The 23,079-nt window shown below is 41.7% G+C and overlaps 3 protein-coding genes across 3 annotated transcripts; 2 read left to right on the top strand and 1 right to left on the bottom strand.

Moving 5' to 3' along the window:
* The first annotated feature begins 119 nt into the window (after nucleotides 1-119).
* On the top strand, nucleotides 120-3,202 carry MYCTH_2308188 (uncharacterized protein). Its single transcript, XM_003664904.1, has 2 exons — nucleotides 120-332; nucleotides 485-3,202. The coding sequence occupies exons 1-2, from the start codon at nucleotides 314-316 to the stop codon at nucleotides 2,914-2,916; spliced, it is 2,451 nt and encodes an 816-aa protein (XP_003664952.1). The 5' UTR covers nucleotides 120-313; the 3' UTR covers nucleotides 2,917-3,202.
* Nucleotides 3,164-4,264, bottom strand: MYCTH_2308185 (uncharacterized protein). The gene is made up of 2 exons (XM_003664903.1): nucleotides 3,965-4,264; nucleotides 3,164-3,854 (listed from the first exon to the last, which is right to left on the bottom strand). The coding sequence occupies exons 1-2, from the start codon at nucleotides 4,203-4,205 to the stop codon at nucleotides 3,412-3,414; spliced, it is 684 nt and encodes a 227-aa protein (XP_003664951.1). The 5' UTR covers nucleotides 4,206-4,264; the 3' UTR covers nucleotides 3,164-3,411.
* Nucleotides 4,265-6,318: 2,054 nt separating this feature from the next.
* MYCTH_2128790 (uncharacterized protein) lies at nucleotides 6,319-14,323 on the top strand (the record flags this gene model as incomplete). The annotated part of the gene is made up of 2 exons (XM_003664902.1): nucleotides 6,319-6,823; nucleotides 14,313-14,323. The coding sequence occupies 2 exons, from the start codon at nucleotides 6,319-6,321 to the stop codon at nucleotides 14,321-14,323; spliced, it is 516 nt and encodes a 171-aa protein (XP_003664950.1).
* Between the last annotated feature and the right edge of the window lie 8,756 nt (nucleotides 14,324-23,079).

Below are 23,079 nucleotides of genomic sequence, written 5' to 3'. Positions count from 1 at the left end.
ATTGACCCACCTTTCGGCCGTCGCGATTGGCTGTACCCAACCGCCACACATCTTCCCCTCCATTCAGTTGTCCCGTACACTGTCACAAGCGAGTTGCTTGTTATGACGCAGCTCCCATAGTCGGTCGCACTAAGCCGAGCTCTGCCTGCGTGCCGTCTTCGGTCGGGAAGGCAAATCAAAAAAAGTCTTTCGAAGATAAGCGGCCTTTCTTTCCCAAAGTCTTTTTCCTTCGCGCCCCTCTCCACCCTTTTCGGGCGCTCAAAACTGCGATTTCTACAATTTCTTTTTGACCGCCTGACGCACCTCAGCGGCAATGTTTGTGCTCAGGAATGGTAAGCTCTGCCCCGCTTGCCCTACATGGACCCTCCGCCTCTGACTGTGTTTTGCCTTCCGCCTCAACAAATTGAACCGTGATTCGGGCGCAACTGAATCATCACTTTGGTTCCTGCTGTCATTCAAGTATAGCCACACTGACTATTTCCAGTTGGGAAGCTCCTCTTCGGCTCCAGCAACCAGGAGTCGATGATTGAGCTGCCACAAGGCCAGCTGTATCTTGTCCGGCCGCTTTCACCAAAGGGTTACTCCGAGCTCATCTTCAAGGACGCTTCGGCCCGGATTCGGCGCACGGCACAGGACTACCATTACCAGCTAGTTGTACAACGGGTTTACGAGGAGGGAGAAGCCGAGCTGTTGGCCGAGGAGGGCGAAGACGCCGAGGCTGATGCGGACGTCCTAGCAGGCGAGCGGGACGAAAAGACGTTTTTGCTTGACGAAGCACTCCATTTTCGCGTCGAGAACCGAGAAGGGAGCGAGCGAGTTCTGGCTTGGCGGGACCTGAGCGGAGACGCAGGCGACGTATACGAATTTGTCTGCGACCCCACCATCCAGCCTTCTCAGGTCGAGCAATTTGAGCAGATCGCCAGGCGCTGCCAGTACGAGCGCAAGTACCGAAAACCGCACACCACAGCTACGGAGGAAGACTTGGCACAGTTCCAGTTTGACGAGCAACCCATCCCCCAAGCGAGCCCCATCCATAGCCCGACGATTACCAGGTCCTTGGACCCCTCCGACTCGATGGTGCTCGGCAAGCCTGCAGCCAATACCCGCGTTAAGCGCGAAAACGTGCGTGAGACTGGGACCACGCCAGCGAACACGAGCAAGGAGAATGATATGAAACCTCCTGCGGTCTCGGCGCACCCCGAAGCTCGCGAGATTCTCGCGGCAGAGGTTGCCGAGCTCCACTTCTTCGACTTCCCGTCAGGCACATTTGTTCTCCAGGATGCAGCCGTGACGGCGACAGTGACAGAGATTGGCGACTGGCAATATTGGCTTCAAGTCAAGAGCTCAGACCGGGATTGGCTAGGAATTCCTGTCGTTGCGGACATCAACCCTGTATTCAACTTCGAGTTCTTGTCCTTCATCTTCAATCAGTTTACCGACGATGGCTCCGCCTACTCATGGCTCCTTCGATTCAAAGACCAGCCTACACTTGAGAGGTTTCAGGATGGTCTTCTTCAGGCTCTATGGGAGCAACTGAACGAGACGAAGTGGTCCAAGATCAAGGACAAGGAACGAGATTATGTGGCGGACGCCTTCAACGACCTTACAATGGAAGATTCCGAGCAGGCTGAAGAGGAGGAGGAGGAGCAGGAGGAGCATGCCGAAGAGGATGAAGAAGAGGAGGATGACCGGCCACGGAGCGAGCACTACGACAGTGACGAAGATGCAGACGATGTCGAGTACAAGCCCAAAGACAACGATGTCAACAAGCAACTCGCTGTTGGCTACAAGCACGACCGGTCGTTTGTCGTCCGTGGATCCAAGATCGGCGTGTTCAAGCACACGCCCGACAACCATCTCGAGTTCAGCACCAATATCTCCAAGGTCGAGACGCCCAAAGGCGAGCTGTTCTCCCCAAAGAAGGTCATGCTTCACAATGAAGACCGCAACCTCATTCTCCAAAAGGACTCGGAACCGAACAAGCTCTACCGCATGGATCTTGAGTATGGCAAGGTCGTCGATGAGTGGACGGTCCATGAGGACATCCCGGTGGTAACATTCGCGCCCGAGAACAAGTTCGCTCAGATGACGCATGAGCCCACGTTCCTAGGCATCAGCAAAAATGCTCTTTACCGTGTGGACCCTCGTCTGTCAGGCACGAAGCTCGTCGATGCACAACTCAAGCAATACGTGAGTAAAAACGACTTTTCGGCGATTGCGACAACCGGAAAGGGCTACATCGCCGTGGCTTCCAACAAGGGAGACGTCCGGCTCTTCGACCGTCTGGGGATCAACGCCAAGACGCATATCCCCGCTCTCGGTGAGCCCATCATCGGTCTCGATGTGTCGGCCGACGGTCGCTGGGTGCTTGCCACGTGCCGTACGTATCTCCTTCTCATCGACGCGCTTCAGAAGTCGGGCAAGAACGAGGGCAAGCTGGGTTTTGAGAAGTCCTTCGCCGCCGACGACAAGCCGCAACCCCGTCGTCTCGCCCTAACGCCCGAACACGTCGCGCAGTTTGCCTACGAGACAGGCAAAGGGGTTAATTTCACTCCGGCCAAGTTCAATACGGGCGAGGGCGCCGAAGAGACCAGCATCATCACCGCGACGGGCCCATACATCATCGAATGGAGCCTTAAGAAGGTTCTGAGCGGGCGGAAGGCGCCATATCTGATCAAGCGCTACACGGATGATGTCAAGGCGGACGACTTCAAGTTTGGCACAGACAAGAATGTCATTGTCGCGCTGCCGCACGAGGTTAACATGGTCAATCACGCCCGTCTCAAGAGACCCACCAGGGAAAGCATTGCGGGCGACTTTGGCATTGCTGGGCGCAGGGGCTCGGGACGTATCGGGACACCGAGAAGCGGGAGGTACAAGCTGGGAAAGGAGGACGTTGTCAAGGAGGCGTTTTGAATGGGCGGATAGCTGTTGTGGACTCGGGGGGGTCGTTTGTCTTTGGCGGAGAAGTGAGGTTGGCGCATTTGCTCTTCATTTCAGTACCCCTTTTTCGGATGGTCCGTTTTTTTCTTCGGCAGTTCAACGATTCCCCAATATTTCCTTGTGATGGCTTGTTAGACGACTTTTTAGGTCGATACCTGGAATTGTTTTCATTCGCAACACTTTGATACATGAAGCTACCTTTTACTTGGGCGGCTCACTGATATGTTTCCGAGTCGTCATCACTTTGCGACCCAATGGTGTGTCATTGACTCAGATTCATTCTGCACAAGTACCTTGTCAATCTCTTTGAAGTTCCCAAGATCGCATGAGGAAGCCCAACCGGTTAACAATCTCGCCCTTGAACGATGATACGTTTGCAACTCAAATCAAACAACGATATGGTATCCTATTCCCTCCTAAAGGTTCCGCATTTGCTCCAAAACTCTGTTAACAAAAGCTGAAAATGTCTTAATAGGCTCCCCGGCTCCCCGTGCCACCCTTCCAGGCACCGGTGGTACTGTCCACCCGTGGGTCAAGCTTGTTCATGAGATCCGACTTGTGCGGCCCGGCAGTACGCGTCGCTGTCGCGCCGGCGCCCGCAGGAACAGGAGCGGCGGCCGGGGGGCCGGCGGTCCCTGGCCCGCCTAAGCCGCGGTCGCGGTCGCGGTCGCGGTCCGAGTCGACGCGCGGGTCCAGCGCGTTGGCGAGCCGCGACGAGTGCGTGCCGTACGTGCCCTCGGGCGCCACGCCGTACCCCCCGGCCGTTCCCGCTGCTCCCATCGTGCCCGTCGTGCCCGTCGTGCCTCCGCTGAGACTGCCCTCGGCGCCCGCGAGCTGGGACCGCCCGGCGCGCGTGCTGTCCAGGTCCGAATCGACGCGGGGGTCGAGAGCGTTGGCGAGGCGGGAGGAGTCTAGTTATCAATTAATTAGCGAAAATGTCAGTTGTTGGACGGGAACTTCTTAAGGTTCTTCTTCCTCGCATGGTAATTAGGCAAGGTACGGGTGCGTGAAACAAACGTACGTGGTCCGTAGGTGCCCTCGGGAATGTTGGAGCTCGCCTGGGTCATGGGCTGTCTGTCGTGGGTGCTGTCGACGCGCGGGTCCAATTTGTTGAGCATGTCGTGCTTGTGGTGGCCGGCCGTTGTCGGGGCTGGTCCGGATGCGGCGGACTGGCCGTAGGTCATGCCACCGGGGGCGCCGGCCGTGGTAGCGTTGGGGTTGTTGTTGTGGCGGATGCCGCGTTCCCTAGTGTTGTTGTACATCTTGATTTTTCTTTCTGATACCCTGCCGAGCTTGTAGTAATTAAGGTACTAATAGCTCCAAGTCGCCAGGACTGGTAGATAGTGAATGTTAGACACTTATAACTCGAGAAGGAACGCCAATGGATGCGTTGCCGCTACGGTGATATCATTGCACGTACGTCATCTTGGCCTGTGGAAGGCGATCGTGCCAAGTACAACTTCCTCCATGTTAAGCACTCATCTCATCCTTGGTCCCGTCCGACCATTCAATTTGGTGGTTGTTCGACTTCCAAGCTGCGCGCGAACGCGGTATGACGCAACCAACGCCCCTTTCCCGCGCACGTTGCTAACGGTTGCTTGTGGTTCGCCACAAGACCCTACTTGCATGCTTCTGTCCAGCTATTCCCGAGACATGTTTGCCATAATCTTGATAGAACGTGGAGCCAATCAAGTCATCTACTCAGCTACAAGGAGCAACACTGTTGTAATATGTCAACCATGTGGATTTAAGATGAATGACTGCGCGTGTTTAACATCGTGAGCCTTATGGATTGTTGTGATCTGATAAAAGCAATGAAAACTGTTCATCTCATCATGCTCCATTAATGGCATTCGAGGCATTTGGCAACAACCGTGTTCAAAAAAAGAAAAGAAGAAAAAAAAATCAGTCGTAACATCGTAACTCGTGCCCCAAAGTCGGCCATTATTTCCAAGCATCTCAGGGTGTCAGAACCAAAACGGAGAACCGGCTCCCGTTAGGGAACCACGGCCAGAATGGTAGGCTATAAGGGCGCCTAAACCCCACACAGGGTGCTGCTCTATTATCCTTCAGTCAGGCCTCGATTGCCAGGGCGCAGGAAGGTCGAAGTTGTGTTAGGTTGCTGGGAGCCCGGAGGTTACGTCACAACTGATTTTGGTAATACTTCCCATCTTTTCCCTCTTGTCTCATTTGTTCGCTGCTCCCTTGGCCTGCATAAGTTTGGCCAGTGATGTGGCTTTAAACGGCTGTGCAACACCCTCAGCAATGAGAGAGCGCGCGAGGGAAGTACACGCTTCAGCAGGTGTGGCAACAAGCGATCGGTATGAATCAGCCTAAAGGTTTCTAAATGCTGAACCTTACCGCTTGAAGTAGCATGATGTATATAATACAGAGAATACCTTATGTACATTGTAGGTCCCTTCATTTGATTTTTTAGAAGTTCTTCTCCATTTGTGTCTTCGGTCCAAGACTTGCGACTTGTTGTACCTGGATCAAGTATGTATGTACATACATACAACAAGCTTCACCCCGGCTGCAATTGTAGCACCACACATCTCTGGATCTTTGATCAGGTAATTGGACGTCTTGTGAAACAGTTCGTTGTTCACTCCGTTGAGCATTGATTGATTGGGATCAACCAAGAACGAAGTCGCTGGGACAGGGAAGCCATCGTTGGCGGTTCATGGCTGTTCCTGAGTGACGTCATTCTCTTGCTTGGCCCAAGCGGGAGCCTTGAGGTCTGAAGCTGTGCAACACGCTCTTGCCATCCACAAACCAACCACTCCAAAGCAAAGCGCCCCATACACACTCACTACTGCGGTACCTTGACCAGTTAGTGTACGGATTCCAAGCCGTGCATGCTTCCAGTCCGAGACCGAGACCCCACCACAAACCATGAAAGAGATCCCCTCGTCGGCGTCATGATCAACGGGCTCTACTGCTGCAGGCCCAATTAGAGCGCTCAGAAACCGAATTCCAACCTTTCTCAACTTTTGCCGGCGTGGTATCGGGAGCACTCCAACACAACGAGGTAGACGGTTGTTCCAAGAAAAATGACAGCCTTTCACACGGATACTGCGATGACGTTCTCTTTTCCCACATCGCTCCGCCATTTCTCTTGGGGGAGATCAATTGGCGTGACGGGGCGTAGTATATCTTGCACTCGCCGCTGTTTCGGATGTCAGTCATGGTTTGCCATCCTTCACCCATGATATCAGGTCGCTTTTCCTGAAAGCTGTTTGGTCGACTACTCGTCAGAGTCGGAATACGGATCGACAAAGGCCTTTATCGGCCATCCTACCACCGCTTGCCAAGTTTTCCGTCTGGACCCTAGACGTTCCCGAGTTCCTTATTCAGGATTGTTGAGCGGACACGATGGCGCCAACCCCAACCCTGCCGCAGGTCATCTTCCACCTGCTTGCCCGCCAAGAGCAACAACAACCCACCGCAACTGTCGTCGTCGATTCGGGCTCCTCTGACGGGGACAGCGGGTCGTCCTCGGGCTCGAGTCTCAACGGTGGCGCCATCGCGGGCATCGTCATCGGCAGCATCGTCGGCATCCTCCTGCTCTGGTGGATCATCCGCGCCTGCGCCCAGCCGCACTCCCCCGACTCAAGTCGCCAAGGCTGGTACGACGACACGGCGCTCCCGCCGGCCGCGCCGCTTCCACGGTCCTCCAGGTCCGGGTCGCGGTCGGCCGACTACGGCCGGCACCACCATTACCATCACCACAACCACTCCTCCCGGCGCAGCGGGAGCAGGCACCACAGCCGGAGACGCTCGTCCAACCCGCGGCCCGTCGTCATCGAGGAAAAGTACGCCCTCAGGCGGCCGTCGGCCACGTATGTTTATCCGCCGGTCGAGGGGAGGCGCTCCAGAAGTCGGTCCCAGGGGAGGTACTATGGCTAGTGTCTCTTCGCGAGAAGTGTGACACGTTACGATTTCTGATGAGGGTATAAAATTATCTTGTAGGTGGCAGCCGATGTTTTATGGGAACTGGGGCTTGTTAATCTTCTCTTTCTTTGGTGGTTGCTCTCTCGTCCAAGTACTTACCTACCTTATTATCTCGTGTATTTGGATACCCTTGACGTACTTGTACATATATGTGTACGGACTACATGATTATAAACAGATAAGTGGTGTTGGCAGACTACATGTTCATAACAACAACGTTTCCTTGTATCTTGGGTAGTCATACCTTGGATCTTCCTGATCTTTCTAGATTTCTAGCCATAATAATTTCGAGAGTCCTCAAGCATCAAGTGACCCTTTCATTTTCAGGATAGCGCTCCTCCTCGGCCCTCCAAACTCAATTTTCCCAACCAACCTGCTCTTCACGGTGACTTATCTGCGTTTGTTGGCATGCGTATGTTCAAAGTTCACACCCGTTGGAATATAAACGCGCGGGTATGCTTCATATGGATTGGATGCGATTGATCAGGAGCGAAGAACATGTAGAACATGGTTGGCTGATGGTACGAAGCTCCCTTCTTGAGGGCGGGACTAATTAATGCAGGTACCGAGACTGACGCTCGATGTTTGTTTTAGACAGAGCACCCAGTATCAAGCAGTTGGTCCTTCGTTGGGCAACCCCAGAAATGGCACAGCAAACGCGAGGCGGCAAGACGCAATCCATCAGCATCCCATCGTCTGGGTCGGCCGTGGGCGGCTCAGAGGCGCAGCATGCATGTCACAACGGAGAAAGGAGGTGGTCTAGACGCCCCCGACCCATGCGCCCAAGCGCGCGACAAGAGACTCCGGGTCGCGGTCCCAACAAGCTGGTTTTGCCTCACCATGCCTGCACTGTACTACCGCTTCCACATGGCAGTCTCGTTGCATTGCTGTGCCGTTGAGGGAAAATCTCCGAGCTCTGTGAGAAGCGGCCGTTTGCATGGAATTTGGAATTCTTCCCAAGTTTTGGGACGTCTAATTTGGTGGATAATTACGGAATTACGGAATACACGCTAGACCCAAGCCCGAGCAATCACACCGTGGCACTCCTACCTTTGTTCTTTCACTCTTTGCCGAACGCAGTGGGAGCTCCGGGAGCGTTGAAAGCAGTCTACAGTAGGTGGCTATACGAAGGAGACAGTGCCTTGTTAAAGCTATCTACAAAGGAGACAAAACAAGTGGTATTTATAGACAAAGGGACTGGCCAATGCGTTAAACAGCCTTATATAGCTGTGGCAAACGCGTGGCTAATACATTTAGAAGCTCTACAGCTTCCGACACACCCCCTAGTTAAAGGCGATAGTCGTTTAACTACGCTTTATGGTGATACTGTTCTTGGTGTTGTATCCTTTGTCGCTCTTACCTCGATAGCTCCTTTAGGGGCCTGCCTTCTATATTTGGAAGTCTGAAAGAGTCAAGTATAGTAAAGCGATTCCTTTAAAGCTATAGATCAAATATAGCTATTATAGCTATAGTAGCGATAGTATTATTAGTTTTAACTATAATAATAATAGGATGGTGCCTCCTACGCTTAAATTAACGGATAACTTGTTAGGTATGCCTACTATAAATACTATAACTACTAGCAGGTTGACTCTTACTTTTATAATGCCTTAAAAGTATAAGCGTATTAAATCTTCTAAACTAGCTTCTAAACCGTAAGTATTCCTATTATCTCTATTCGATTGATTTTATACCGGTTTTACAGTTTTCTAGCGCTTTACTAGTTATATTGAGATCGTTTAAGCTAACTAAATATAGTAACATTATTGCTAGCAAGCTTTATAAGGTGCCCTATGGAATATATATATAGTCGGCTCTAGTAGAATATTCTTTCGGCAAATGTCGCGATCATTCTAGCGTTAGCTCCTACTACTACTATTATATATATAGTTCCTACAAGTATAAGGAGATATATACTAATTGCCTACGTGTCTAATAGCTCTTATAATATTTATATTAACTATAATAATAATCCTGCTTCTTACGTTAGGTTAGCAAAGGATTTGACAAAGGCTCTATTAGATAGAGCCAAGGCTTCTATAAGTCCCTAGATCCTAAACCTCTACCCCTAACATGTAGGCAAATCGCTAATAGTTATACGTGGGATCTTAAGAAGTTACGTATAGTTCTTCGGAGTAACCTAAAACGTGCTAGTATAGATAATACGGAGGAGTACGAGCTCGATAAGGCTAAACTCGCGTATTTTACAAAGATCGCCTGCTCGATATATGATATTTTCTACTAGTTAGGTAAGATCAAGGAGGCTTATAATACTCGTATTAACGTGTCTAATAATATATTAGGCGCTATATTGTCGCCTAGCTAGGATAAAGGCAAAGGCAAGGCTATTGATCCTAGTAACGGCCTATAGTAATGGATAGGGAGTATTAGGCGGTATTTTATTTGGCAAATTTAACTTATTTTCTACCCCCTAGTTATATAAGCCTATAACTAATATCTTGAAGATTAAGGAGAGCCCTTTAACGCTCGAAGGCTTATTAGCTAAGTTATTTAGTAAGCCTATCTACTAGCATCTAACTAGTTAGTAGATATATAGCTTTGAATATCCCTTTTGCTACTTCCTAGTATAACTATATATTATAGATATCTATATACTATAGGCAAGTATTAATACGTTCGTTCTTAGCTATCACTAGTCAAATAGTTTGCTAATTATTATAATAGATGTTCTAGGGCTCCCTAAGCTTAAGATCGATGTCTATAAATAGCCTTTTAAGTGCTATAGCCTCTCTTGCTGTAAGGGAGAGCGTCAGAAGTTCTACTTCAATGCTTAACGTTATAATAATATCCTAGTACAACGCCTTCCACATAATAGGACCTCTAAATGGGAAGAAGATATATCCCTATGATAAATACTATATATCTAGATCATCTATATACGAAGCGTCCCTAGCGATTATAAGTGTTAAACTTTCTAACGCTTACTTGCCTCTATATCAGATTGACAGGTAAGAGCTCCTAAACAGATATCTTACTACCTACTACGCTTCTAATAAGTAGTCTAGTCTTAGGTTAGTTAGGTATCGAGAGAGTATTAAATAGGTATATATAATATCCAGACGTAGTATAACTATATAATATAGGATCGATCTAACGAGCTCCTAATACTCTTTAATCCATATACTAGTAACACTCCTTTTAAACCTCTTAAGTTCTTTATAGCTTAAGGGAGTTAGCTTATATATACTAGGCGTATCTAGCCTATATCTTTTTACTACCTTTCCAATATATTAGTTATAGACTAGCTATATCTTATATATAGGTCGGTCTTAAATCACCCTAATGCCAAGGAACCAATTAATATTACCCTACTTATAGATATCGTATTAAGCTTTGATTTCTTCTATTACCTACTTGGCCGCTATAGTATTACTTTTATAGAAGAAGACCAAGAAGTCGTTAATATAGAAGATTAGGATAACTTATTTGTCGTAGCTTAAGAAGAGGTACTTCTCTTTGCCTAATAGTTCTATACCTAGATCTAATAGCGTTTTACAGAACTCTTCATACTATGAGAGTAACAAGTCTCTTAAGCCGTATAGAGCTCTTTGTAACTCTACGTATTTCCCTAGCTATTTAAATCCCTCTGGTAATTCGCAGACGATAGGATTGTCTTCCGGTCGTTTGGCGTTAAGGAACGCTTATACTATATCGAATTACTTAACTTCTAAGTCGAAGTATATAGCGATTACCATTATTATACGGAATGACTATACCACTAGAGTAGCTATATATGTACTTTCTACCGAGCTAATATCTTATAGATCTCCTTGTATATAGATCCTTGCTTTATACTTCTCTAAGAAACTGTCCTTGTCAAACTTGTACGTGAAGACCTATTTTAATAGGATAAGTCACGCTCTCGCCTACTTACGTGGTACGATCTTCTACGTTCCCCTACTCTCTAAGTTACATATCTCCTCGTACACTATATCTTTAAACTGTTGTTCTAATAGGTAGTTATATAGGTCTCGCCAGTTAGTAAGAACGTAAGTAAGATTGTTAATATACTAATATAGCTTATTCGGGGCTACTCTAAGGTATATAGTATCCTTCTATTATATAGTAGTAGTAAACACTATATATATCGTTCTTATACTCTAGTCCTCTAGGTAAGCTTCTTATTAATTAGGTAGATAAGTCTTATAGAACTGTCGCTAGAGTTCCTTAGTTATATAGATAAAGGAGTAATAGTAATTGACCTTCTCTTTATTTTATAGCCTTTCGCTTGACTAGACAGGGTCCTTAGGCTTGCGAGCCCTCCTCCTACCTCTGCCTCTCCTTGTAAGAGGTTACTAAATAGCTTCTCCTTCGCTTCTACCTTCTAGAGGATATATTAGCTAATCTGGACTTCGCTTAACGCTCTACTCCTCTAGCTTAGCCAGGTATAATATATTAATAGTACCATCCCTAGCTTCTAGCTCTTCCGTCATATTATACGTGTTTAACTTTTCTATAGAAGGTATTCCTCTATTAGATTCGATAGCTCCCCTACTCTCCCTAGTATCCAGTTAGCTAGCTAGTAACTAGGAAGGCCCTGATTTAAACCCTCCTACTTCCTAGTAGATATCCCCTTTTCTGGCTAGTACAGGGCAAGTCACTAAAGGCTTAGGCATATATTTAGGGGTTAAGAGTCCTTTAAAGCTCTCTATCTATTTAGTAAGTTTGTCTATTACTTATATTTCCGTTATAAGAGTCTCTGGAACTAATTGTTCGCTTATAGGCTACGTATTAGAGAGCTCCTTTACCCCCAAGTCTTGACCCTATTAGAGAGGTTAGTCTACTACTAGACTCTCTTACAATAGAGGTAACTAAGCTATTATAATAGAGTCTTCTATTAGTTATTAGGTCTATTATAATGCTTCCTAGAGAAAGTCGGTATCCTAGGAATCTTTACTAAGATCGAACTAATTAACTTCTTAGCTTGCTACTACTAGCGATAACTCTATTAGCTGCTCTTTGCCTAGATGGTAGAAAGTCTTCTTATCGAAGCGAACGTTACAAGTTATAATGACTCTATTAAGCTTAGGTATCTATATACGATGGATATTAGATATGTAATATCCTATAAGATACCTCATTAGCCCGTGTAGTATCTATATACGATGGATATTAGATATGTAATATTCTATAAGATACCTTATTAGCCCGTGTAGTAGCACCTTAAAGTCCTTTGTATGTCGCTCTGCTTCTTTATCCTTATAGAGGATATATACCTAGCATCTATATATAAAGATGCCACTCTAGTCTAGGTATAAGTCGCTAATTAATATCATTATTAAGCTAGGTTCGTACTAGCAAAAATATTATTTAAACTAGCTATAGAGTACCTTATTAGGAGTTTCGAACGAGTAAGTACGGCTTAGGCTTATCGTATATAAGTACGCCGCCGCTTATATACTTTCTAACTAGAGCTTTATAAGGAAATTTACGCTATCTAGTATCTTAATCGAGTGTAAGATTAGTTCTTGCCCTACTTGCTCTACTAGTCTATTAGATTTATAGGTATATAAAGATAAGAGTTTAAGATTAATACTATTTTCTATAGCCTAAGTCTAGTAATATATCAGTACGTACCTTACTAAACTAATCGTTATAGTATTATTGTCTTACTTAATCTTATAGATAGTAAGCCTATATTGGCGTCTTACCTAGCTCTCGAAATTCTAGATGACTCCTATAATCCAGTCTAGCGACTTTATTATTAGGAGGAAAGGGAAGAGCTTCCTATTATACTTATTAATAATTATAAGTAGCTATCGCGATCTATTAATCGCTTTAGAATAGTCGAACAAATCCTAGGCTACTTACTAGAACAGGTGTATAGACTTCTATTTAGGTAGTATTTTCTTGGAGATAACCTTGCTTATATAAATACAAGTATAGCTCTTATATTTAATATATACTATCCCTTTAATATAGACGTTTCTAGCGTTATTAATAAGTGCTTTTAACGCTTCTAGTCTAAGGTAGCCAGCTCTTAAGTACTAAAGATCCTTAGTATCCTCTCTTATAATAGGTAACGCTTATATCTAGGATCTTCCATCGTATATAACGAATATATTCTATAAGGATATATAAACGTTTATAATACCTGCTTTACTAATTAAGACGTAGTCTAGGAAGCTTAAGTAGTAGGAAAGTAGCTTATATTCGAGGAAGGTAAGATTATACTTATATTCTAACTTATAAAGGATAATATCATTTTCTAATGTTCTAAAATATAGTAAGCAATCTAAGCTATAGTATTAAATACCTACCTTAAGTAATAGAGCTTCTAAGATAATGTTAATATAGAATCCTTTGACGATAATAATATCCTTAAGCGTTAGGTTCGTTCTTGGTATACAGTCTATATAATCTATCTAGAACGTTCTTAATTACCTAAGTGCCCCTCTTACTAATAAGGAAGGTCATCGTACCTGCTTTAACAAACTTAGGATCTTCTACCTTGATAAATGTCCTAGGTAAAAGGAACTTCTTGTCGTTAACTAAGTAGGTCACGCTATATAAGTCTAATAAAGTACTTTTCGAAAGAAGATAGCATTATAGAGTGACTATATTAAACGCCCTATAGTAAGTTAAGAGCTTACTAAGTAGTTAAGGGCTAATAATTGACGTATTAAGGGAACTAGGGTATCCTGCCCCTAACTACCTAGAATAAGATAGCTCCCCCTATTTAGCGATAAGTTAATTTTTTAGTCTAGCCTACTTTAGCTTATCAAGCTCCTAGCGAATCCTCTTATACTCCTTGTTAGAAAGGTATAAGTGTTACTCGTTACTATAGATGGCTTACTTAAGCGTATAGCAGTCTACTAGATTCTATAGATATTGTAGACACTTATAGGGACATCTTATATTACGCCGCTAACCGTTACAAGAGTCTCTATGCGAGTCTCTACCTCTCTCTTTACTGCTCTTTTAAGCTATAGGAAGCGTTAATATATAAGTTATCAAGAAGATTCTATACTTCTAAGAGACTCTAGGTTACACGTTATTATTAATTAGAATCTTAGCTATTGTAACGAGAGTACTAAGCTCTAGAAGTAGCTATCCTATACCATTAGTAAGCTTAATTTCTATCCTCTTATTTGTTACCTAGGTTAATAGGATATATATAGCGATAGCATTAAGAAAGGTATAAAGTCCTTGTATACCCTATACTTTTAAGATATTATATTAGATAGCTCGTTAGAAGGTAATATTAAAGTTACAAATCTAGTACTATAGATTAACTCCTAAACGCTTAGCTACGTTAAGACTAGTTATATATTATACTACTACTATTATATAAAGCGTTACAACGGATAGCGTAAATATAGAACAAAGTGCCTAGATAATCCCCCTAATAAGGTTAATATCCTTCTTCCTATACTATGACAAACCCAACTCAGACTTCTTCTAAAAGGGTTCAGACAGAGGTAAACTAAGCAGGACAAGCGTACAGGTCGTCTAAGGGATTCGATAAAGCCAAAGGGTTCACAACAACACTAGAGTTATCTTTTATAGTAGTTAGCAATACTTAGTATAAGTACTATAATTATGGGTTGCTATCACTAGTAAACTTCCAAAGTCCACTATAACAAGTGATTATTTATATATATATATACTTCTATTGGTCGCTTAAGGTCCCCTTCTAGCCTGTCCCTAGATCGCCTTTAGTAGCTAGCTATCTTCCGCTATCTTTCTCTTTTAGCAATTGTTTGCCTGTAGTAGCCTGTGCTCCCTAGCGATCCCGTGTTAGCCTTGCTCTGTGCCCTTCTTGATTAGTGGCTCGTTTAGCCTGCTATGTCCTACCGGGTCGCGGTATATGGTTGGCTTATAATACGATGCCCTCTCTTTAGGGCTTTTAACCTAAAAGCTTCTTATAACTTATTTTAAATATTACTAATATCCCTTTTTTCCTATAGGTAACGTCCTTCTTTTGCTAGCTTCCTTTTGCTATAGCTAATTGTATTCCTAGGAACCGTCGTAATCTTAAGCGTAAATAATATGTTATTATAATTAAGATTAAATAAGAGGGTTATAAGGTTACTATACCTTATAAGTATTATTAGAATATAAAGCTACAAAAGTATTATATAATAATAGAGGGTTTAAATAAATATTAGAACTATATTTATATAGGTAAGAAGTATAATAGCCTAAACATTATAAATGCCTATAGGTTCCTTGTTATTTTCCTTTATAGTCCTAGGTTATTAACTATCTTAGTCCTTTCGAATTTGTTAGAGTAAGAGAAGGTTTCGAAAGAGATTACTAAGACCAAGGTACTTCTTACTTAGACGCTAAGCCGTTTAAGTCAATTACGTCATTTATAGCAATCCCTACGCGATCGTAGTACCGAAGTTTTTCGTCGTAGCGTAGCTCGTCTAGAGGAAGAGGAAGAACTAGATACTCCTCCGCCGATGTCAGAGACACAGACCCTTACGGGTTAGGCTTAGGCGTTGGGTGCTTTTGACGTGCTTGATTAGGAATTGATTGGGTTAGATCCCGGTCCTAATTCTAGCAGGTTCCCCTCTTTTTCTATCGGGGAATAGGCTTTAGAGCTAGTTCTTATAGCTAGTTAGGATTCCACCGGTAGAACTGCTCTAGTTTCTTAGGGTAACTTAGATTCTTAACTAGTTCCTATAAGTTATCTTCTAGTCTAAAATCAAGCTATTTGACTAGGTATTATAGTTCTCTATTAATAATATATAAATCTAGAATTTCTTCGACGTCTTATTCTTTCTCTTCGTCCTTTGCTTTAATATATATAATAACCTTAGTATTCTTTGGTACTAGTTTAAGAAGTGAAATATAAAAAACATCTATCCATAGTTATATAGATAATAGTAATAATAGTTAGTAGTTAGATATTAAGATTTGTTCTTTGATAACGAAGGGTCTGACCTTCTTAAAGTCTAGCTTTATACTTAGTTGTTTAATTTATAAGTTTTATATAATTAGGTAGACTTTGTCTCCCCTCTCTAGGCAAGGTCCTTCGAGTCTATGTTTGTTATAATAGTTCTTTATTCTAGTTTTGACAAACTTAAGTTCCTTTTTAAGCTTCTTATATAATGCGTACATTTGTTCTACTTTAACTACTACTCTCGGCACTATAACCTCTAGTCCTTACCTAAGGTCTGCTTTATATCTGTAATTTACGAAGAACGGTATAACTTTAGTCGTTTCTATTAGTATTATATTGTAGGCGAGTTATACTATTAGTAATAGTATAACCTAGTTGTCTTGCTAGTAGTTAATATAAGAATAGAGGTATTACTCGATAACTTTGTTTAGTTACTCCGTTTGTCTGTCAGTTTGTAGATAATATGCTGTTAATAGTTTGCTATTAATGCCTAATCGTTATATTAACGCTTACTAGAACTTCGATATAAACTTGGTGTCTCTATCGATAATCTATTCTTACGGCTAAGCGTATACTAATATAACTTGCCAATAGATCATATCTACTAGCTATTTAACTATCTAGGACTCCTTATAGGGAAAGAAGTATACCTACTTAGTCAGGCAATCTACTATAGTAAGAATACCATCGTAGATCACTCCTATGGCCATGTCCTTAGATTCTAATAGTTTCATAATAAAGTCTATCGTAACTAAATTCTATAGTTTGTTAGCTATTAGCAATGGCTAAAGTAGCCTATATAGCTTATATCGTGCCGTTTTGCTTCGATTATAGATATCGCAGTTCCGTACGACTTCCTTAACTCGTGCCGTTAACTATAGAAAGTCGTAGTATTTCTTAACTTGTGCGATAGTCTTCGTGACTCCTTTATATCCTCCGAGTTTCGACTTGTAGAGTTCTTAAATCATTCGTAGCTGTTGATCTTTATTGTAGATATACGCTTTACCTTAATACTAGAGTTTCCTATCTTTTTCTTCCACTCCATTAGATACTACTAGTCCGGGTATTGCTTAATACTATACCTTGTTAATCCTTTCTTCTCGAAAGATTACGTAACATTCTAAGAACAAGTCGAGTAGATCGTCTTCTATAGGTGTTTACGTTTCGTAATATAGCGTTCCGTCTATTCGTTCCTTGAATAACGGTGGCGTTATTTCCGTTTATCCTTCCGTATAATCCGTTCATCGGCTTAAGGCGTCCGCTTATACATTCTCTTTGCCCTTCTTATAGTAGATCTTAAAATTGAATTCTATAAGGAATTCTACCTATTGTATTTGTTATCTATTTAGCTCCTTTATTATTATAAAGTATCGTAAATTCTTATAATCTATATATACTTATACTGGTTCGATTGTACTACTAAGGTATAGTTACTATTTCTTAAAAGCTTTGACAATTGTAAGTAGTTCCTTGTTATAGATCGGATAATTAAGATATAGTCTATTAAGCTTCTTTAAAAAGAAGGCTATAGGATATAGCTTCCCTTGTTTGTCTCGTTATCCTAACTATCCTCTAATAGCGTAGTCTAAAGCGTCTGTTTCTACCTCAAATGGCTTCTTAGGGTCTAGTAGCACTAGTACTAGATCTTTAGTAATGGCGTCGTAGATCTATGTAAATGCTTACTTATATTGCTCTTCCCATTAGAATTTAGTGTTCTTCTTGGTAAGTTCGTACAAAGGTCGTATAATCGCTCTAAAGTTCCTAATGAATATCTAGTAGAAGTTCGTAAACCCGATAAAACTTCGTACTTCTGTAACTAACGTTAGTTATAGCTAATCCTTAATAGCTTCGACCTTTAAAGGTTCTATCTAGATTTATCCTAGGGATATCTTATATCCTAGAAATACTGTCTTCCTAACGTGGAATTCGCTCTTTTCCTTGTTAACTAATAGCTTATATATATATAATATATCTAACACTACTCTTACGTACTTCTAGTGTTTGTCTATCATCTTAGAGAAGATAAGTATATTATCAAGATAATATACCGTAAATTTGTCGAGAAAGGGTCGGATAGCTTGATCAATCAGGGCTTAGAACGTTACTAGCGTGTTTATAAGTCCGAATAGCATAACAAGGTACTTATAGTGGCTATAGGGTGTCCTAAAGGCCGTTTTCTACTCGTCGCCTTCTTTAATCTGTATATAGTTATAGGCTAATGGCAAGTCAAGATACGTAAAATATTAGGCTCCTGCTAACTAATCTTAGAGCCGTAAGATTAATAGTAACGAGTATTAGTTTTTTACGGTCTATTCGTTAAGTTGCCAATAGTTAACGTATAACTATAGCTTTCTATCTTTCTTTGGTATAAATAGGATTAGATAGCCTGCTAGTAATGTCGATAGGCAGATATATCCTCTTTAAAGGTTCTCCTCCAAATATCGCTTAAGTTCTTCGTTCTATATCTAGCTTATATAGTAAATCTTAAAGAACTTTAGTTGTACTCCTTCCTTGAGCTTGATCTTATAATCCTATAGGCCGTACTCTAGTAATCCTTCTAGATACTTCGGTTCGAATGCTAGGTGTCCTTCGTATTCCTCTGGTACTTCCCTAGTCTTGTCTTGTCTCTCGGCTTTCTAATAGTATACGAACTTGGTTCTATTCATAGCAATGCTAGCGATTTCTCCTATCTTAACCTATTACTCTAGTTATAGTACTCTGCATTTGTTAACAGAGAGAATAGCTATTGGCGGTTTAGCTCGTTCCTCCTATTATAACGTCGGTATTATTATACTGCTTCTTCTAGAGTCTGTAGTAGTCTACCTATTACTATTTGTCTCTTACAATGGATCTATAAGATATGCCTTCCTTTAAGTATTGTCCGCTTATAATCCTTATATACTTCCTATCTTGCTAGTCAAATATAACTCCGTTCGGGGTTATAAATAGCTATTATTCTTCTAATTAATATCTAGGTTATAATCTTCATACTATAATAACCCTAATATTATATCTTCATCATTACCTATATCTACGATACTAAATATAACTACTATAGTCTTCTCTACTATAGTAATATCAATTGGTTTGGTCTCCCTATATACCTATTATATCGGAAATAGCCCTTTAACTATACTATACTTCCGCTTCATTCTCTAAGGTATCTGTAGCTAATTTACAAGCATCGGCGAAATCAGGTTCATCTCTGCTCTACTATCTACTAATACAAGCATTTCGTGCTATCTCTATTATGCTATTATCCACAGTCGCTTGTCTTGCCGCCGTCGTCTAAAGATTACAGCGATTTCCTATGTTTCTGCCAGGAGGTCTTAATATAGTAGTCTCTTACGCTAGTTCCTCCTATACTACACTATTACTTACTATTATATAGGCGTTAATGGTTTTCAGGCCCCTCGAAGGGCCCTAACCCGTTTCCTAGGTTAGTGCTAACCTCTTTAGTTATTCGGCTAATAATAGCTTTATCAATTGTACTCATTTCTATAAGCTATCGAGTGCTTATAGCTTCCTACCATTAGGTCCGTTCTACTTTTCGTTATACGTGCCATAGCTTTATCTAAAGTTCCCGGATCCGCGATTTCTTTTCGTCTACGTAGTAGAAGTAATCGTTACTCTAGTATAAGTCTTATATATCTTATCCTATTCCGTAATACCTAGGCTAGGCTCGTTTTAGAACTACTATAATGCCTTTTAGATTATAGGCTTCGATCTTCTAGAGTAATTCGGCCGTTCTATTTCTTATATCATAGACCTATTCTATAGGGCAGAGGCTCCTATCCTTATTTTCTTGTCAGGTTGGCTAGTATTTGTTTTCAAATTTGTTACGAAAGTGATATTAGTATTTATATAATATATACTAGAACTAGGGCACTTGTATATATGCCTTGTATCGCGGGTATAGTCGCGTAGCGTTGCCTAGAAGGTATTAGAATTCTTTCCTAAATCCTTCCCACTATATATAGACTATAGATACTCTAATACTAAGGTAGAAGTATTTCTTCTAATAGCTTTCCTATATATACTTATCTTTTCTATAGTTCGTACGTATAAACTAATACTCGGGGTTCTATATATTATAGCTAAGTTACTAGTCGTCAAAATACTCGGCATAGCTATCAGGCCTATTATATATTACAGACTATTCCCCTTTAATAGTTTCTACAATACGTCAGAGTTCCCTTATCTCGTCCTTTATCTCATCGCTCTACTAGGTAAGTCAAATCAGGCGTCTATCCTGTTCGCGCAGTTCTGTATTAAGCCGGAAAACTTCGTTACAGTACCATTCGATTTGTTCCTAGAGGAATAGAACATTAGGTCTAGGTCTTTCAATTCCTTAGGTATCGGTTATTTACGATCTATCCTGCCTCTATATAACTGTAAAACCCTATTGCCTCAAGGCTAGGAGAATCGAAATTAGTAGTATATACTCTCTTATCATATCCTATTCGGCAAGACCTGTCTCTAGGTCTATAGTGACCAGTTTAGAGTACGGTACTTGTTTATCTCTACCGTTACTATTATGTCTAAGACTATCTATATCGCTATCCCTGTCTTTATAGCTTATAGCTATTACTTCGATAATATCCTTAGTAGTTCTATTGATAACTGTAATTTCCTTTCTAGGGACTGTCAACTCTTTCTTCGGGCTTCGACATTTTTGCTTATAGTGCCCTTTCTTTTTATAGTTATAGTAGGTAATATTAGACTTGTCTTTAGTCGTCTTCTTTTGGTCTTGCTTCTATATTATATCTATATCTATAGCTATAAGATACATTCTATACGAGGTGCTAATATATACTCGTTTTTTCTTGTCGTTAGCCTTAACTATAGTTCTATTTATCTAACCTTGTTTCCATTACTCTTATATATAGAGTCGATTATCAATTCTAGTAGCCTATACAATATATTTATCTAGGGTCTTAGGCTAGTTATACTTATATAGCTTATCTTTAACCTTTTCCTTTAAGCTATTATAGAATAGTTATATTAATACCTTATCATTAAGCTAAGACTTAAGTATATCCTATCTAAACTATATGATATAGAAGGCTATTAACTTAGTCTATTAGAGATTAGCAAGTCTTTCTTATATATAAATCTTTTTATCTTTGTCGCTAAAAACCTTCTAAAGCTCTTCTTTAAAATAGTTATAGGATTAAAAGACTACCTATATAAACGTGTCTTAGTCATCTTCGTCTTCCTTAGTAAGATAGTCATTCTATATAGGCTCAAACTATCTAAGTACCTTGCCTTCTAGTCTTATAGCTACATAAAGGACTTTAGCTTTATCATCTAGAAACTTGTCGTCATTAAGCCGGAAGTAAGATCAAAGGTTTATTAGAAATCTTATAAGATCCTCCTTAGTTCCTCTATATTTGCTAGGTAGTTCGATCTTGATACGGCTTACTTTGGTGCTCTCGAGTGCCTTAATTTTAGCATAGGCCTCGTTAACTAGCTTCTATAAGTACTTTTTGCCGTTCTCGAGTTTCTTAATCCGAGCTTAAGTAACCTTATCTCTCTAGTCTAATTCCTAGATCTATTACTAGAGTTAACCAAGCTAGGCAAGTAGCTATTTAGCTATAACGTTAGTAGCTATATCAATATTAAGGTCAAAATTACCTCTATTCTAAGCTATAATAGAACAAAAGGAGTAATAGCAACGTATAACGAACTTAACTTAGACTTCTTCTAAAAGGGTTTAGATAGAGGTAAACTAAGCAAGATAAGTATATAGGTTGTCTAAGGGATTTAGTAAAGCTAAAAGGTTTATAATAATACTAGAGTTATCTCTTATAGTAGTTAGCAATACTTAGTATAAGTACTATAATTATAGGTTACTATTACTAGTAAACTTCTAAAGTCTACTATAATAAGTAATTATTTATATATATATATACTTCTGTCGGTCGCTTAAGGTCCCTTTCTAACCTGTCCCTAGATCGCCTTTAGTAGCTGGCTATCCTCTGCTATCTTTCCCTTTTGGCAATTGTTCGCCCGTGGTAGCCCGTGCTCCTTAGCGATCCCGTATTAGCCTCGCTCCGTGCCCTTCTTAATTGGTGGCTCGTTTAGCCTGCTGTGTCCTACCGGGTCGCGGTATATGGTTGGCTCGTGACATATACGCTTTTATAGCTTTATAGAGTTTAGGATCTATAGTATATATTAGCTAGCATTATAGTTATCCTATCTGCTTACTAACGTCTATAGTATATATGATATCTTTATAAAAGGAGTCTTATAGTCATACAAACTTAGCTATAACGGCTACATTAAAAGGTATTAAATCTATAGATATTGAGGGTAATAATCCTTCTATAAGTTACTCCTAGGAAGCTAGGATAAGGTTATCTCTAGCTTACTTATAGGTTAGGTACTATAGAACTTCTAGATCTAGCTTATAGTTACCATTAAGGTTAACAAATCCTTATATATTAGCGAATTTAGCCTATGACTATAGTTCGATATACTATAAGTTCTAGGAACTAGGCCTTATAAGGTATATAGAAGTCTCGACTAGGATCTCGGTTATAATAGACGGATATATCGTCGAAAGCGTATTAAAGCAGGGTAAGAGAGTTCGTAATAGAAGAAGCTACTACTAATATTAAAGATACGTCGGCAGAGGAGCAGTCAAGGCGCCGGGCTCATAACTGCCGAACGTAGTAGGAGCTCCGGGAGCGTTAAAAGCAGTCTGTAGTAGGTGGCTATACGAAGGAGATAGTGCCTTATTAAAGCTATCTATAAAGGAGACAAAACGAGTGGTATTTATAGACAAAGGGACTGGCCAATGTGTTAAACAGCCTTATATAGCTGTGGCAAACGCGTGGCTAATACGTTTGGAAGCTCTACAGCTTCCGACACTCTTCTCTCTCTTTGCTTACACACATATACACATACACACACATATAGTCTCTCTGTTCTTTTACAATTCCTCCCGGTTTGTCCCGATAGAAGAAGCCTGGCACATAATAGAGCTGTAATTATCGTATGTACTTGTTATATGTATGTGGGCCGGAATGGTAGGCATCTCGTGGACTCCGCACTCTCTGGCGCCGAGAGCATGTTTCCCCTCAGCTTATCGGTGTTCTTGCCATCCTCGCCTGCTCTAGCATGTTATTAGCTCGTTACTGTGGATTGACACTATCTCGCCGCGTGATCGCCGAGAATGGCATGAACCCACTGTGTCAGTCCGCTCAAGGGAAAGGAAAGTGCGAACCGAGGGCCCCTCTTAACAAATGCGAAGATGTGGCCCCTTCGCCTTCCCCTCATTCACGCCTGGTTTTATCTTACCAAAC

This window comes from Thermothelomyces thermophilus, chromosome 5 (genome assembly GCF_000226095.1).
Source record: "Thermothelomyces thermophilus ATCC 42464 chromosome 5, complete sequence".
NCBI lineage: Eukaryota > Fungi > Ascomycota > Sordariomycetes > Sordariales > Chaetomiaceae > Thermothelomyces > Thermothelomyces thermophilus.
The sequence above is the reverse complement of the archived record's forward strand: the minus strand, read 5'-3'. Positions and strand labels throughout refer to the sequence as shown.

Excerpts from the sequence above, each read along its gene's own strand:
- MYCTH_2308185 (XM_003664903.1), bottom strand. The coding sequence starts at position 4,205 with ATGTACAACAACACTAGGGAACGCGGCATCCGCCACAACAACAACCCC. Across the intron at positions 3,855-3,964 it reads CGAGGGCACCTACGGACCAC|ACTCCTCCCGCCTCGCCAAC; the intron begins GTACGTTTGTTT and ends ATTGATAACTAG.